At 38.4% G+C, this 15,610-nt stretch overlaps 1 protein-coding gene across 1 annotated transcript in view; it reads left to right on the forward strand.

Moving 5' to 3' along the window:
* Positions 1–554: 554 nt before the first annotated feature.
* The window catches only part of LGSN (lengsin, lens protein with glutamine synthetase domain), a gene marked incomplete at its 5' end in the record, with an annotated part of 28,773 nt that continues 13,717 nt past the window's right edge, over positions 555–15,610 (forward strand). Inside the window, 2 exons of the mRNA XM_070463915.1 lie at positions 555–687; positions 11,072–11,269. Coding sequence (XP_070320016.1) covers positions 555–687; positions 11,072–11,269 — 331 coding nt within the window. The remainder of the gene's footprint in view (positions 688–11,071; positions 11,270–15,610) is intronic.

The raw sequence follows: 15,610 nt of genomic DNA on the forward strand, positions 1-15,610 counted from the left end.
CTTTTCCAAGATATAAAACACTTTGAGCATGACATTGTTTTACATATATAAAACAGTCACAAAATAACATTGTATGAAAGCATGTGCTTTTGCAAAGTATTCAATAAATATTGATGCCATTAGGATGAGGGTAAGGAAAAGAGAATACATCTGGTCAAAAACATTAGAGATTCTTTAAAAAGAGAGAAAAATTATAAAAGAGAGCTTTTTAGCTAAAATGGGTTTGGTGAAATTACTTAAGGAAAAAATAATATAAAATATCCCAGAGTAAAAAATAATGATAGAAAATCTTGACTAGTTGGGGAACACTTTCATTTATTTCATGATATTTTCTATACCACATATAAAGGAGATAAGGAAAATCCATCTTGTCAACACAATGTTGAGCATCTTAATTTTGAATTATTCAAGTAGATGTGGAAATAACAAAGTTTACCTTGCTTTAAAAATCTCTATAGTCACTTATATTTGGCTATCCAATCATTTTTTCCCTTTATAATCATATTTAGTTGCATGTGCAATCAATAATTTGACTTTTTGTTTATTGATTATTTTGGGACACAAGAGATGAAGGTAATCAGACTAAGGCCAGCAGTATGAGTAAATTGACGAGGACAAGAGAGAAAGTCACTAAACTACATATTTTTTCAACTGAAGTAGGAATAATGTACATATCCAACTCAAAAGGTATCTTGCCATTATAATCCCTCAAGAACATATTATCAAAGACAATCTCTATCTGGTGTCTTTTTCATAAAGCATTTTTCTTTTTTTTTTTTTCTATAGGAGAAGCAAAAAAATTAAATAAAACTTACTCCTACATAGCTAACATAAAAGATGAACATATACGTTTACAATATAAAATAATACAAATATTTAGAATGTAAAGGGAGTTAGAACTAAGATAATAGTAGTAAGGAAAAAAGAGAACTGAAGGAACATATGAGTAAAAAGAGGGTATATTTCTGCTCTGAGAATGAGTGCAAATATCATTACTGAGGGAGGCCACAATAAAGGAGTGGGTCATGTTTTCATACCACATTTTGGAATTCCAACTAGACTCCAATGAATTTGAAACAGCACTGAAACTAGGAGTTTGGACAGCACTCTAAATTCAGGAACAGTAGTGTTCTAAGGCAGGGGCAGTAAGAATGGTCAGTGCCTGGCAACAATAAAATGCAGGCAGACTTTTGTAGAGTTTGTTACTCTTCTTAAATTATGTACAGACAATGCATCTCCATATGGCTTGCAACTAGGATGAACTACCTCCATGGTCCCTTACTTGATATGTCACTGCCTAGAAATAAATTATTTTCTTAAGTATTCCTCTTCATATCATATTGAAAGACAGTTGAAACAATTTCAACATGTTTTAACACTTTTCTTACTTTTTTAAAAATTGTAAATATAGTTGATTTACAATATTGTGTAAGTTTCAGGTATATAAAAAAGTGATTCAGTTATACACAGTTTTTCAGATTATTTTCCATTATAGATTATTGCAAAATATTGAATAAAGTTCCCTGTGTTATATAGTAAGTCCTTGTTGCTTACATATTTTATATTTAGTGATATGTGTCTATCTGGAGAAGGAAATGACAACCTACTCCAGTATTCTTGCCTGGAGAATCCCATGGACAGAGGAGTCTGGTGGGCTATAGTCCATGGGATCGCAAAGAGTCGGACACAAACTGAAGTGACTTAACACACACACATGCGTCTGTCAATCCGATACTCCTAATTTTTTTTTCCCCTCCCCACTCTCCCTTTCCCCTTTGGTAGCCAAAAGTTTATTTCTATGAACACCGCAAGTTTACTACAGCAAACATAACTCTGTGTTTTATATATAGATTCATCTTATTTTTTTAGATTCCATGTATAAGTGATATATATTTGTCTTTGTCTGATTTACTTCACTCAGTAGGATGATCTCTAGGTCCATACACGTTTCTGCAGCTAGCAATATTTATTTTTTTATGGCTGAGTAATATTTCAGTGTGTGTGTGTGTGTGTGTGTGTGTGTGTGTGTGTGTGTGAAAAGGCAATGGCAACCCACTCCTGTGCTTTTGCCTGGAAAATCCCATGGACAGAGGAGCCTGATGGGCTGCGTCCATGGGGTCGCAAAGAGTCTGACGTGACTGGGTGATTTCACTTTCACTTTTCACTTTCATGCATTGGAGAAGGAAATGGCAACCCTCTCCAGTGTTCTTGCCTGGAGAATCCCAGGGACGGAGGAGCCTGGTGGGCTGCCGTCTATGAGGTCACACAGAGTCGGACACAACTGAAGCGACTTAGCAGCAGCAGCAGCATATATATATATATATATGTATGTATATTTGTGGTGCAAAAGTAATTGCAGTTTTGCTTGTTGAACTTTGCTGTTTGATATTGGAATACATTCTTAAATAAATGTGGTTATGTTATACATTATTTTAATGCAAATTTTTTTAATTTTTTTTTTGCTGATGACATTACTTGTTATATATTTTATATTTATTTTAGACTATGGAAATGATGTTACACAAAAAGCAAATTCAAGAGATTTTCTTATTCAAGTGCAAAATGGGTCATAAAGAAGCAGAAACAACTTCCAGCATCAACTCATTTTGTCCAGGAACTGGAAATGAACATATTGTGCAGTAGTGGCTCAAGTAGTTTTACAAAGGAGATGAGAGCCTTGAAGATGACAGGCATAGTGGCCAGTCATCTGAAGTTGATAACGACGAATTGAGAGAAATCATGGAAGCTGATCCTCTTAAAACTAGACAAGAATTTGTCAAAGAACTCAAGTTTGACCATTTGTTTCATTCAGCATTTGAAGCAATTTGGAAAGGTGGAAAAGCTCAATAAGTGAGCTGACTGAAAGTAAAAACAAATCATCTTTTGAAGTGTCCTCTTCTCTTATTCTATGCAATAACAATGAATCATTTCTTGATCAGATTGTGATATGAGATGAAAAGTGGATTTTATATGACAGCCAATGATGACCGGGTCAATGATTGAGTGGAGAAGCTTCAAAGCACTTCCCAAAGCAAAACCCACACCAAAAAAGGTGCTGCTGGTCTGACCCACTACAGCTTTCTGAATCCTGGCAAAACCATTACATCTGAGAAGTATGCTCAGCAAATCGATGAGATGCACCAAAACACTGCAATGCCTGCAGCCAGCATTGGTCAACAGAAAGGGCCCAATTCTTCTCCATACCAACACCCTAATGCACATCGCATAACAACTGCTTCAAAAGTTAAATGAATTGGGGTATGAAGTTTTGCCTCATCCGCCATACTCACTTTACCTCTTGCCAACTGACTATTACTCCTTCAAGCATCTCAACAACTTTTTGAAGATAAAATGCTTCCACAATCCATAAGAAGCAGAAAATGCTTTCCAAGAATTCATCAAATCCTGAAGCATGGATTTTTGTGCTATAGGAATAAACAAACTTATTTCTCATTGACAAAAATGTGTTGATTGAAATGGTTCCTATTTTGACTAATAAAGATGTGTTTGAGTTTAGCTCTAATGATTTAAAATTTGTGGTCCAAACCCACAATTACATTTGCACCAGCCTATTAATATACCAGTAATACCTTCCAGAGACACTTGGAGGGCACAGAAAAAATTCTGTGTGCACCAGAACCCAGGGACAGGAGCAGGAACCAGCACAAGAGACTGAAGCAGTCCTGCCTGTGAGTGTTTGAAGGTCTCCATCAGAGGCTTGGGTCAGCAGTGGCCTGCTGTGGGGATGCAGGCCCTGGCTTCAGGAGTCCTGGGAGAAGTGGCATGGGGCATAAGTCCTCTTGGAGGAGGTTGGCATCAGCCCCACCACACAGCCACCAGGTGGGCAATCCACGAATTGCAGAAAAATACCAAAGAAGTTCTCACACTGTTGCAAAAGTTCTAGGCGCCACTACAGACTTCCTAACCTGGGAATCCAGCAAAGGACTAAGAATACCAAGGGAATGTGATGAAGGGCAGCAGGATTTGATTACAGAACTTCCACAGGACTGAAGAAACAGAGAGTCTTGGAGGGTACAGACAAAGCCTTGTGTGCACCAGGACCCAGGAGAAAGCAGCAATGGACCTACAAGGGGCTGAGCCAGACTGGCCTGGGAGTGTTTGCAAGTCTCCAGTGCAGGTGTGGGCTGACAGTGGCCTGCTTCAAGGTCAGGCACACTGGCAGCATTATTCCTGGGAGGCACCGTGTGCTGGCATAAGTCTTTTGGTCAGGTTTAAATACAGGAAGAGCACAACCCCACCAATAAGCAGAAAATTGGATGAATGATTCACTGAGCATGGCCCTGCCTACCAGAACAAGACCCAGTTTTTCCCAAAGCCAGTCCTTCTCATCAGGAAGCTTCCAAAAGCCTCTTACCCTCATCCTTCAGAGGACACAGAGAGTGAAAACCACAGTCAGAGAAAACTAACCAAAATGATCGTATGCATCACAGCTTTGTGTAACTCAATGAAACTATGAGCTATGCCATGTAGGGCCATCCAAGATGAATGGGTCAAAATGGAAAGTTCTGACAAAATGTGGTCCCCTGGAGAAGGGAATGGCAATCCACTTCAGCATTCTTGCTTTGAGAATCCCATGAAGACTATTAAAAGGCAAAGGGATATGACACAAAAGATATGAAAGGTGTCAGTAGGTGTCTAATATACTACGGGAGAAGAGCAGAGAAATAGCTCCAAAAGGAATAGAGCCTGAGCCAAATAAAGCATCCACAATGCCCAGTTGTGGATATACCTAATGGTGAAAGTAGTCTGATGCTGTAAAAAGCAATGTTGCAAGAAACCTGGAATGTCATTTCCATGAATCAAGGAAAATTGGAAGTAGTCAAACAAGAGATAGCAAGAGTGAATCAAAATTTTAGAAATTGGTGAACTAAAATGGATGGGAATTGGCAAATTTAATTCAAATGACCAATACATCTACTACTGTGGACAAGAATCACCTAGAAGAAATGGAAAAGCCCTCACAGCCAAGAAAAGATCCAAAATGAAGTACTTGGATGCAATCTCAAAAATGACAGAATGATCTTGATTCATTTCCAAGGCAAACCATTCAACATCACAGTAATCCAAGTCTATGCTCCAACCAGTGATGCTAAAATGGAATGGTTCTTGAAGACCTACAAGACCTTTGAGAACTAACACCAAGAAAAAGATGTCCTTTTCATCATAGGGGATTGGAATGCAAATGTAGGAAGTGAAGAGATACCTGGAGTAATAGGAAAGTTTGGCCTTGGAGTACAAAATGAAGCAGATCAAAGGCTAACAGAGTTTTGCCAAGAAAATGCAGTGGTCATGGCAAACACTTTCTTCAAAAAACACAGGGGATGACTTTACACATGGACATCACCAGATGATCAATACCGAAATCATATTGATTATATTATTTGAAGCCAAAAATGGAGAAGCTCTACACAGTCAGCAAAATAAGACTGGGAGCTAACTGTGGCTCAGATCATGAACTCCTTATTGCCAAATTCAGACTTAAATGGAAACAGTAGGGAAACCACCTATTTAGGTCATCCAGATATGACCTAAATCGAATCCCTTATGATTGTACAGTTGAAGTGACAAATGGATTCAAGGGATTAGATCAGGTAGACAGAGTGCCAGAAGGACTATTGCTGGAGGCTTGTAGCATTGTGTAGGAGATGGTGACCAAAACCATTCCCAGGAAAAAGAAATCCTGCAAGTGAAACTTGTTGTCTGAGGAGGCCTTACAAATAGCTGAGAAAAGAAAAGAAAATGCAAAAGAGAAAAGGAAAAGATATGCTCATCTGAATGCAGAATTCCAAAGAATAACAAGAAGAGATTCAAAGGCCTTCTTAACTGAACAATGCAAGGAAATAAAAGAAAAACAATAGAATGGGAAAGACTAGAGATTGCTCAAGAAAATCTAGAGCTGCCAATGGAACATTTCATGCAAAGAAGGGCACAATAAAGGACAGAAATGATATGGACCTAACAAAAGTAGATTTTAAAAAGAGGTGGCAAGAATACACAGAACTATACAAAAAAGATCTTCAATGACCCAGATAACCACGATGGTGTGATCACTCATCTAGAGCCAGACATCCTGGAATGCAAAGTCAAGTGGGTCTTAGGAAGCATCACTATGAACAAAGCTAATAGAGCTGGAGTTGATGAAACAGCTGAGCTATTTCAAATCCTAATGGTGATGCTGTGAAAGTGTTGCACTCAATATGCCTGCAAATTTGGAAAACTCAGCAGCAGAAACCAGGCTGGAGAGATCAGTTTTCATTCCAATCCTGAAGAAGGGCAATGCCAAAGAATATTCAAACTACTGCGCCATTGCACTCATTACATGTGCTAGCAAGGTAAAGTTCAAAATCATTCAAGTTAGGCTTCAACAGGACATGAATTGAGAACTATTATATATACAAGATGGATTTAGAAAGGGCAGAGAAACCAGAGATCAAATTGCCAACATACTTTGGATCACAGGAAAGTCAAGAGAATTTCAGAAAAACATCTATTTCTGCTTCAGTGACTAAGTCAAAGCCTTTGACTGTGTGGGTCACAAGAAACTGTGGAAAATTCTTAAAGAAATGAGAATACCAGACCACCTTACCTGTCTCCTGAGAAGCCTGTATTCAGGTCAGGAAGCAACAATTAGAACAAGATATGGAACCACAGACTGGTGCAAGATTGGGAAAGGAGTCCGTCAAGGTTGTATATTGTCAGCCTGCTTATTTAACATACACAGAGAACATCATGCAATATACTAGGCTGGATAAATCTCAAACTGGAATCAAGATTGCTGGAAGAAATACCAATAACTTCAGATATGCAGGTGACACCACCCTTATGGCAGATAGTGAAGAAGTGAAGAGCCTCTTGACAAAGGTGAAAGAAGAGAATGGAAAAGCTGGCCTAAAACTCAACATTCAGAAAGCTCAGATCATAGCATCTAGTCCAATCACTGCATGGCAAATAGATTGGGAAATAATGAAAAAGTGACAGACTTTATTTATTTTCTTGGGCTCCAAAATCACCATGGATGGTGACTGAAGCCATGAAATTAAAAAACATTTGCTCCTTGGAAGAAAAGCTATGACAAACCTAGACACTGTGCTAACAAGCAGACACATCACTGATAGCAAAGGTCAAGTATGAATGTGATATTTGGACCATAAAGAAGGCTGAGCGCCAAAGTATTGATGCTTTCAAATTGTGTTGCTGGAGAAGATTCTTGAGAGTCCCTTGGACAGCAAGGAGATTAAACCAGTCAATCCTAAAGGAAATCAACCCTGAATATTCATTGGAAGGACTGATGCTGAAACTGAAGCTTCAATACTTTGGCCACTTGATGCGAAGAGCTGACTCATTGGAAAAGACCATGATGCTGGGAAAGATTGAGGGCAGGAGGAGAAGGGGTGACAAAGGATGAGATGACTGGATGGCATCATTGACTTAGTGGACATGAATTTGAGGAAACTCCAGGGATGGTGAAGGACAGAGAAGCCTGGAATGTTGCTGTCCATGGGATTACAAAGAGTTGGGACTGAGAGAATGAACAACAACAACAAATATTCCACTGTATTTATCCCTCTCCAGTATTCTTGCCTGCAAAAGCTCATGAACAGAAGAACCTTGATACAGTCCATGGGGTCACAAAAGAGTCAGATATGACTTAGTGACTAAACAACAAAACAAAGCTTCGGGGGTTTCCCTTGTGGCTCAGTGGTAAAGAATGCACCTGCCAGTGCAGGAGACATGGACTTGATCATGTTTTGGGAAGATCCCCTGGGGAAGGAAGTGGAATCCCATTCTAGTATTCTTGCCTGGGAAATCCTAGGGACAGAGGAACCTGGCAGGCTACAGTCTTTGGAGGTCACAAAAGAGTTGGACATGACTTTGCAACTAAGAAACAAACAACAACAACATATACCACACTTTCTTAAGCTAGTCATACATTAATGGGCATTTGGATTGTTTCCATGACTCAGTTCAGTTCAGTCGCTCAGTCGTGTCTGACACTTTGCGACCCCATGGACTGCAGCATGCCAGGCCTCCCTGTCCATCACCAACTCCTGGAGTTTACTCAAACTCATGTCCATTGAGTCAGTGATGCCATCCACCATCATCCTCTGTCGTCCCCTTCTCCTGGCCCCACCTTCAATCTTTCCCAGCATCAGGGTCTTTTCAAATGAGTCAGTTCTTCACATCAGGTGGCCAAAGTATTGGAGTTTCAGCTTCAGCATCAGTCCTTCCAATGAATATTCAGGATTGATTTCCTTTAGGATGGACTGGTTGGATCTCCTTGCAGTCCAAGGGACTCTCAAGAGTCTTCTCCAACAAAAGCATCAATTCTTTGGCACTCAGTTTTCTTTATAGTCCAACTCTCACATACATACATGACTACTGGAAAAACCATGGCTTTGACTAGATGGACCTTTGTTGGCAAAGTAATGTCTGCTTTTTAATATACTGTCTAGGTTGATCATAAATTTTTTTCCAAGGAAAGAGTGTCTTTTAATTTCATGGATGCAATCTCCATCTTCAGTGATTTTGGAGCCCCCCAAAATAAAGTCTCTCACTGTTTCCATATCTATTTCCCATGAAGTGATGGGACCAGATGCCATGATCTTACTTTTCTGAATGCTGAGTTTTAAACCAACATTTTCATTCTCCTCTTTCACTTTCGTCAAGAGGCTTTTTAGTTCTTCACTTTCTGCCACAAGGGTGGTGTCATCTGCATATCTGAGATTATTGATATTTCTCCCGGAAATCTTGACTCTAGCTTGTGCTTCATTCAGCCTTATATTTCTAATGATGTACTCTGCATATAAATTAAATAAGCAGGGTGACAATACACAGCCTTTACATACTCCTTTCCCAATTTGGAACCAGTCTGTTGTTCCATGTCCAGTTCTAACTGTTGCTGCCTGACCTGCATACAGAGTTCTCAAGAGGCAGGTAAGGTGGTCTGGTAGTCACATCACTTTAAGAATTTTCCAGAGTTTGTTGTGGTCCAAACAGTCAAAGGATTTGGCATAGTCAATAGAGCAGAAATAAATGTTTTTCTGGAACTCTCTAGCTGCTTCAATGATCCAATGGATGTTGGCAATTTGATCTCTGGTTTCTCTGCCCTTTCTAAATCCAGCTTGAATATATCTGGAAGTTCACAGTTCACATACTGTTGAAGCCTGACGAAGAATTTTGAGCATTACTTTGCTAACATGTGAGATGAGTGCAATTGTGTGGTAGTTTGAACATTCTTTGGCATTGCCTTTCTTTGGGACTGGAATGAAAATTGACCTTTTCCAGTCCTGTGGCCACTGCTGAGTTTTCCAAATTTGCTGGAGTGTTGAGTGCAGCACTTTCACAGCATCATCTTTTAAGATTTGAAATAGCTCAACTGGCATTCCACCACCTCCACTAGCTTTGTTCGTAGTGATGCTTTCTAAGGCCCACTTGACTTCACATTCCAGGATGTCTAGCTCTAGGTGAGTAATCACACCATTGTGATTATCTGGGTCGTGAAGATCTTTTTTGTATAGTTCTTCTGTGTATTCTTGCCACCTCTTCTTAATATCTTCTGCTTCTGTTATATCCATACCATTTCTGTCCTTTATTGAGCCCATCTTTGCATGAAATGTTTCCTTGGTATCTCTAATTTTCTTGAAGAGATCTCTAGTCTTTCCCATTCTATTGTTTTCCTCTATTTCTTTGCATTGTTTGCTAAGGAAGGCTTTCTTATCTCTCCTTGCTATTCTTTGGAACTCTGCATTCAGATGGGTATATCTTTCCCTTTTTCCTTTGCTTTTAGCTTCTCTTCTATTCACAGCTATTTGTAAGGTTCCTCAGACAACCATATTGCCTTTTTGCATTTATTTTCCTTGTTTAGACTATTGTAAATAGTTCTGTTATGAACACTGTGGTACACATATCCTTTCAACTTAAAGCTTTCATCTTTTCTGGATATGTGACCAGGAGTGTGATTTTGGATCATATGGTAGCTTTATTTTTAATTTTTTAAGGAACTTGCATATAGTTTTCCAATAGTGGCTGCACCCATTTTCCCACCCATTATTTTCTGACCAACAGTATAAGAGGATTCCCTTTTCTCCACACCCTATCAAATATTTATTTGTAGACGTTTTGGTAATAGACATTCTGACTGCTGTGATATGATACCTCACTGTGTTTTTTATTTTCCATAATTGGTGACGTTGAGCAGCTTTTCATTTGCCTGTTGGCCAAGTTGGTGTCTCTTTGGAGAAATGTCTACTTCATTTTGCACGTATGGCCATACTACCCAAAATAATCTGCAGGATTTAATAAGAACCTTATCAAATTAGCCAGGAAAATTTTCACAGAAGCAGAATAAATGACAGTAAAATTTATATGGAGCCACAAAAAGACTCAGAATTGCCAAAGTCCTGAGGAGAAAGTACAAGCTAGAGGTCTAATCCTTTCCGATTTCAGACAATATTGCAGAGCTACTGTAATCAAAATATCATGGTATTGGCACAAAAGCAGGCAAACAGATCAGTGGAACAGAATAGAGAGCCTAGAAAGAAACCCACATATCTAAAGTCAATTAATCTTTGTCAAAGGAGGCAAAAGTATACAATGGAAGGGAAAAAAAAAACCAGTCTCTTCAGCAATTGGTGTTGGGAAAGCTGAACAGCTGGATATAAATCAATGAAATTAGAACACTCCCTCACACCTACACAAAAACAAACTCAAAATGGTTTAAAGACCCAAATATGCCATGACACAATAAAATACCTAGAAGACATAAACTGTGACAATATTTTCTTACATCAGTCAATATTTTCTTTAGAGCAGGGCAAAAGAAATAAAAACAAAAATAAACAAATGGTACCTAATTAAATTTAAAAGCTTTTGCACAGCAAAGAAAACCATCAACAAAACACAAAAGACAATCTATGGAATGGGAGAAAATATTTGCAATGGCATGACCAACACGGGATTAATATCCAAAATATTTATACAACTCAATATCAAGAAAACAATCTAATCAAAAATGGGCAGAAAGCCTTTACACTCTTCTTTGTTTCTACAGAAAAGAATAGAAACCTCAGAGTGTGCCACACACTGGCAGATACCAACAAACCAGTCATGGCGCCTGGCTCTCCTGAATCTCATTTGACATCAGATGACAAGGACTCCAAGGATCAGACAGTAGTGATAAAACCATTGCCCCTTCCAACATTAATCATTGCTCCTGATGGTGAATTTCACCCAAACTCCAGTGATACTGGTAAGGTCTATGGAACAAACTGTTTTATGGGTGTAGCCGCTAATCTCAAATTTGTATCTGAGTTAATGATAATGTGATGTTGGATGTTAGCTTGGGAGTCAGAATACTTGTAATTTTTACACCTATCACTTTATAAAAATGTTTTTGTTTTCTTTGCCCAGTAGGCTGCTCACCTGAAAAATGAGGATTTGCAATGGATGATCTCTCAAATCTTTTCTAAAAGTGAAAGTCTGTTATTCTATTTTTTTTTTTCTTTTTTAGATTCTATTCCCATGCAGGTCATTGTAGAGTATTGAATAGAGTTTCTTGTGCTACACAGTAGGTTCATTAGTTATCTGTTTTATATGTAGTAGTGCATATATGTCAATCTCAATCTCCCAAATTATCCATCCCCCATTCCCTGCTTGATATCCCTGTTTGTTTTCTATATCTGTGACTCAATTTCTGTTTTGTTAATAGGATCATTTTTACTATTTTTTTTTAATTCTTCATATTAGCAATATAATGTGGTATTTGTTTTTGTCTGAGTTACTTCCCTCAGTATAACAATTGTTAGATTTATCCATGTTGCTACAAACAGCATTATTGCATTCTTTTTTATAGCTGAATAATTATCACTGTATATATGTGCCACCTCTTTATCAATTCCTTCATGGATTGATATTTAGTATTGCAAGTAGTGCTGCAATGAACCTTGGAGGTGCGTGTATCCTTTTGAATTATGTTTTTTTCTGGATATATGCTCAAGAGTGGGACTACTGGATTATATGGTAGCTCTATTTTCAGTCTTTAAGGAATTTCCATAGTGTTCTTCATAGTGGCTGTACCAATTTACATTCCTACCAACAATGTAGAAGGATTCCCTTTTCTCTATACCCTCTCCAGCATTAAATATTTGTTGGTTTTTTGAAGATGGCCATTTTAACTGGTGTGAGGTGATACCTTATTTTAGTTTTGATTTTCATTTGGCTAATAATTAGTGATATTGAGCATCTTTTCATGTGCCTCTTGGCCATTTATATGTCTTCTTTGGAGAAATGTCTATTTAGATCTATTTGTTATTTTACTGGGTTGTTTGTTTGTTTTTATATTGAGCTGCATGTGCTTTTTGTATATCTTGGAGATATGTCCCTTGTTGGTTGCTTCATTTGCAAATATCTTCTCCCATTCAGTGAGCTGTCTTTTCTTTTTGCTTATGGTTTTCTTTACTGTGCAAAAGTTTTTAAGTTTAGTTAGGTCTCATTTGTTTATTTTTGTTTTTATTTTCATTACTCTAGAAGCTGGATCAAAAAAGATATTGCTATGTCAGAGAGTGTTCTGCCTATGCTTTTCTCTAAAAGATTTTTTTCAACATAGTTCTGAAAATCTTAGCCACAGCAATCAAAGACGAAAAAGGAGGAAAAAGAATCCAAATTAGAAAAGAAGTAAAACTGTCAATTTTTGCTGATGACATAATACTATAGAAAGAAAATCCTAAAGGTGAAACTATTAAAATTCATGAGTGAATTCAGTAAAACTGCAAGATACAAAATTAATACAGAGAAATCTCTCTCATTTCTACATATTAACAATGAAAAATCAGACAGAGAATTAAGGGAACAATACCATTTACCATCACATCAAAGGGAATAGAATGCCTTTGAATAAACTTACCTAAGGAGACAAAATACCTGTACTCTGAAAACTATAATATAATTATGACAGAAATTAAAGATGACACAACAGATAGAAAGATATAACGTGTTCTTGGGTTGGAAGAATCAATATTGGCAAAATGACTACTGAAGGCAATCTTCAGATTCAAAGCAACCCCTATCAAATTACCAATAGCATTTTCACAGAATTAGAATGAAAAGTTTCTCAATTTGTATGGAGACATAAAAGACTCCAAATGGCCAAGGACAATCTTGAGAAAGAAAAAGAGATTCTTCCAGAATCTGTTCCCTGACTTCAGACTATAGTGTTGTATTTGTTCAGTCACTATGTCTTCTCTGACTTGTTTGCAACCCTATGGACTGTAGCCAGCCAGGATTCTGTATCCATGGGATTTCCCAGGCAAGAATACTGGAGTGGGTTGCCATTTCCTTCTCCAGGGGATCTTCCTGACAACCAGGGATCGAACCCATGTCTCCTGCATTGGCAAGCAGATTCTTTACCACTGAGCCACCAGGGAAGCCCTCATACATAGTACAAAGCTACAAATGAAAACACTAAGTTACTGTAACAAAAACAGAAATATAGATCAATGGAACTGGATAAAAAGCCCAGAGATAAACCCACATACCTGTGGTCATTTAATCACTTAATCTGTGACAAAGAAGGCAAGAATATACAATGGAGAAAAGATAGTCTCTTCAGTAAGTGGTGCTGGGAAAGTTGAACAGTTACATGTAAAAGAATGAAGTTAGAACACCACACACACAAATAAACTCAAAATTGATTAAATACCTTAAATTAAGGTCAGATACTAGAAATTCCGCTTTTCCAAATTTGTGGGTTATCAACAATAATATAGCTATTTTGACCTGTGAGTGTATTGGTCAAAAAAATGGGATCCTTGAGATAGACACTAATTTAAAATAATTTAAAATTTATTTATTTCGCATGGGAATTCATGATGAAAAGACTGAAGAAACAAAGTTTGGAAAGGTAGAAATATATCAGGGTGTGAAGTTAGAAGTACAGTGTCTACCAGCTGTTCTCACTTCTGACACCAGTTTCAAGATATGTTCCCTAAATTTTTTTTTTATAATTGGCTACAAGAATTCAGAACTCACTGAAAGCTATTATGCTCAAGATTATGGTTTTTTACAGTGAAAAAAAATGCAGATTAAAGTCAATCAATGGAAAAGATTTATGATGAAGTGTCCAAGGAACTTCTAAGCATGTAGCTCCCATTTGTTCTCTCCTAATGTAGTCATTTATTCTGGGGGACTACAAAATCACTGCAGATGGTGATTGCAGCCATGAAATTAAAAGACGCTTACTCCTTGGAAGGAAAGTTATGACCAACCTAGATAGCATATCAAAAAGCAGAGACATTACTTTGCCAACAAAGGTCCATCTGGTCAAGGTTATGGTTTTTCCAGTGGTCATGTATGGATTAGTTGGACTGTGAGGAAAGTTGAGCACTGAAAAATTGATGCTTTTGAACTGTGGTGTTGGAGAAGACTCTTGAGAGTCCCTTGGACTGCAAGGAGATCCAACCAGTCCATCCTAAAGGAGATCAGTCCTAGGTGTTCATTGGAAGAACTGATGCTGAAGCTGAAACTCCAATATTTTGGTCACCTGATGCAAAGAGCTGACTTATTGGAAAAGACCCTGATGCTGGGAAAGATTGAGGGCAGGAGGAGAAGGGGACGACAGAGGATGAGATGGCTGGATGGCATCACCAACTCGATGGACATGAGTTTGAGTAAACTCTGGGAGTTGGTGATGGACAAGGAGGTCTGGCGTGCTGTGATTCATGGGAGTCACAAAGTGTCGGACGCGTCTGAGCGACTGAACTGAAGTGAACTGAATGAAGTCATGGACAGCACTATTCTCTTGGCAATGACTTGCGACAAAGTAATTGAAGTATTGACAACCAGGGATGCTCACCTGAGCTTTGGTGTGCCCAGTCTTTATTAGAGCTCCACAGTCAACTCCACAGTCAGTTCCACATAGCTGACCTCAGTCTCCGGGCCCACTGGGGTCAAGTTGATACCACATGACTCAATAGTAAATGACATTGCTGGACTTTCTACTTTGGCCACAGACCAAAGACATCCTGTCCTCATCAGACAGGACATTCTAAGGGATTAGCTATTACCCACCAGGGCTAAGTGTAAAGGCCAGAGCTCTTTTGGGGCAAGGTAAAATTCTCTATTACATACAGCGCCTAAGGATGACAGAGAGGCCAAGTGTGAACACTGTCAGGACTCCATATATATTAGTTTTCTGTTGTCTCTGAACAAATTTATCACTGTAAAAGAATAAAATTCATTATCTCACAGTTCTGTACACTAGAAGTTTCGGTTGGCACAGTTGATTTCTCTACTTCAAGTATGGCAAGGCCAAAGTCAAGGTGTTGGCCATCTCAGATTTTAGCCAGAGACTCTAAGAAGCAATACACTTCAAAGACCATTTAGACTGTTGGGAGGACACTGTTCTTTGCAGTCACTGGACTGAGGTTCCTGTTCCTTGTTGCCTGCCAACTGGTGTGGCTCTTAGCTCCTGGAAGCCTCTGGTTCTATATCTCGGAGCCAGTTGTGCCTCAGATTCTTCTCATGTTTGGGATTTCTCTGAAATCTTTCTCTTTCACACACCTTTTCTGCCTACAGCTGAATAAATTTCTCTCCT

This window comes from Odocoileus virginianus, unplaced genomic scaffold (assembly GCF_023699985.2).
Source record: "Odocoileus virginianus isolate 20LAN1187 ecotype Illinois unplaced genomic scaffold, Ovbor_1.2 Unplaced_Contig_9, whole genome shotgun sequence".
Classification (NCBI taxonomy): Eukaryota; Metazoa; Chordata; class Mammalia; order Artiodactyla; family Cervidae; genus Odocoileus; species Odocoileus virginianus.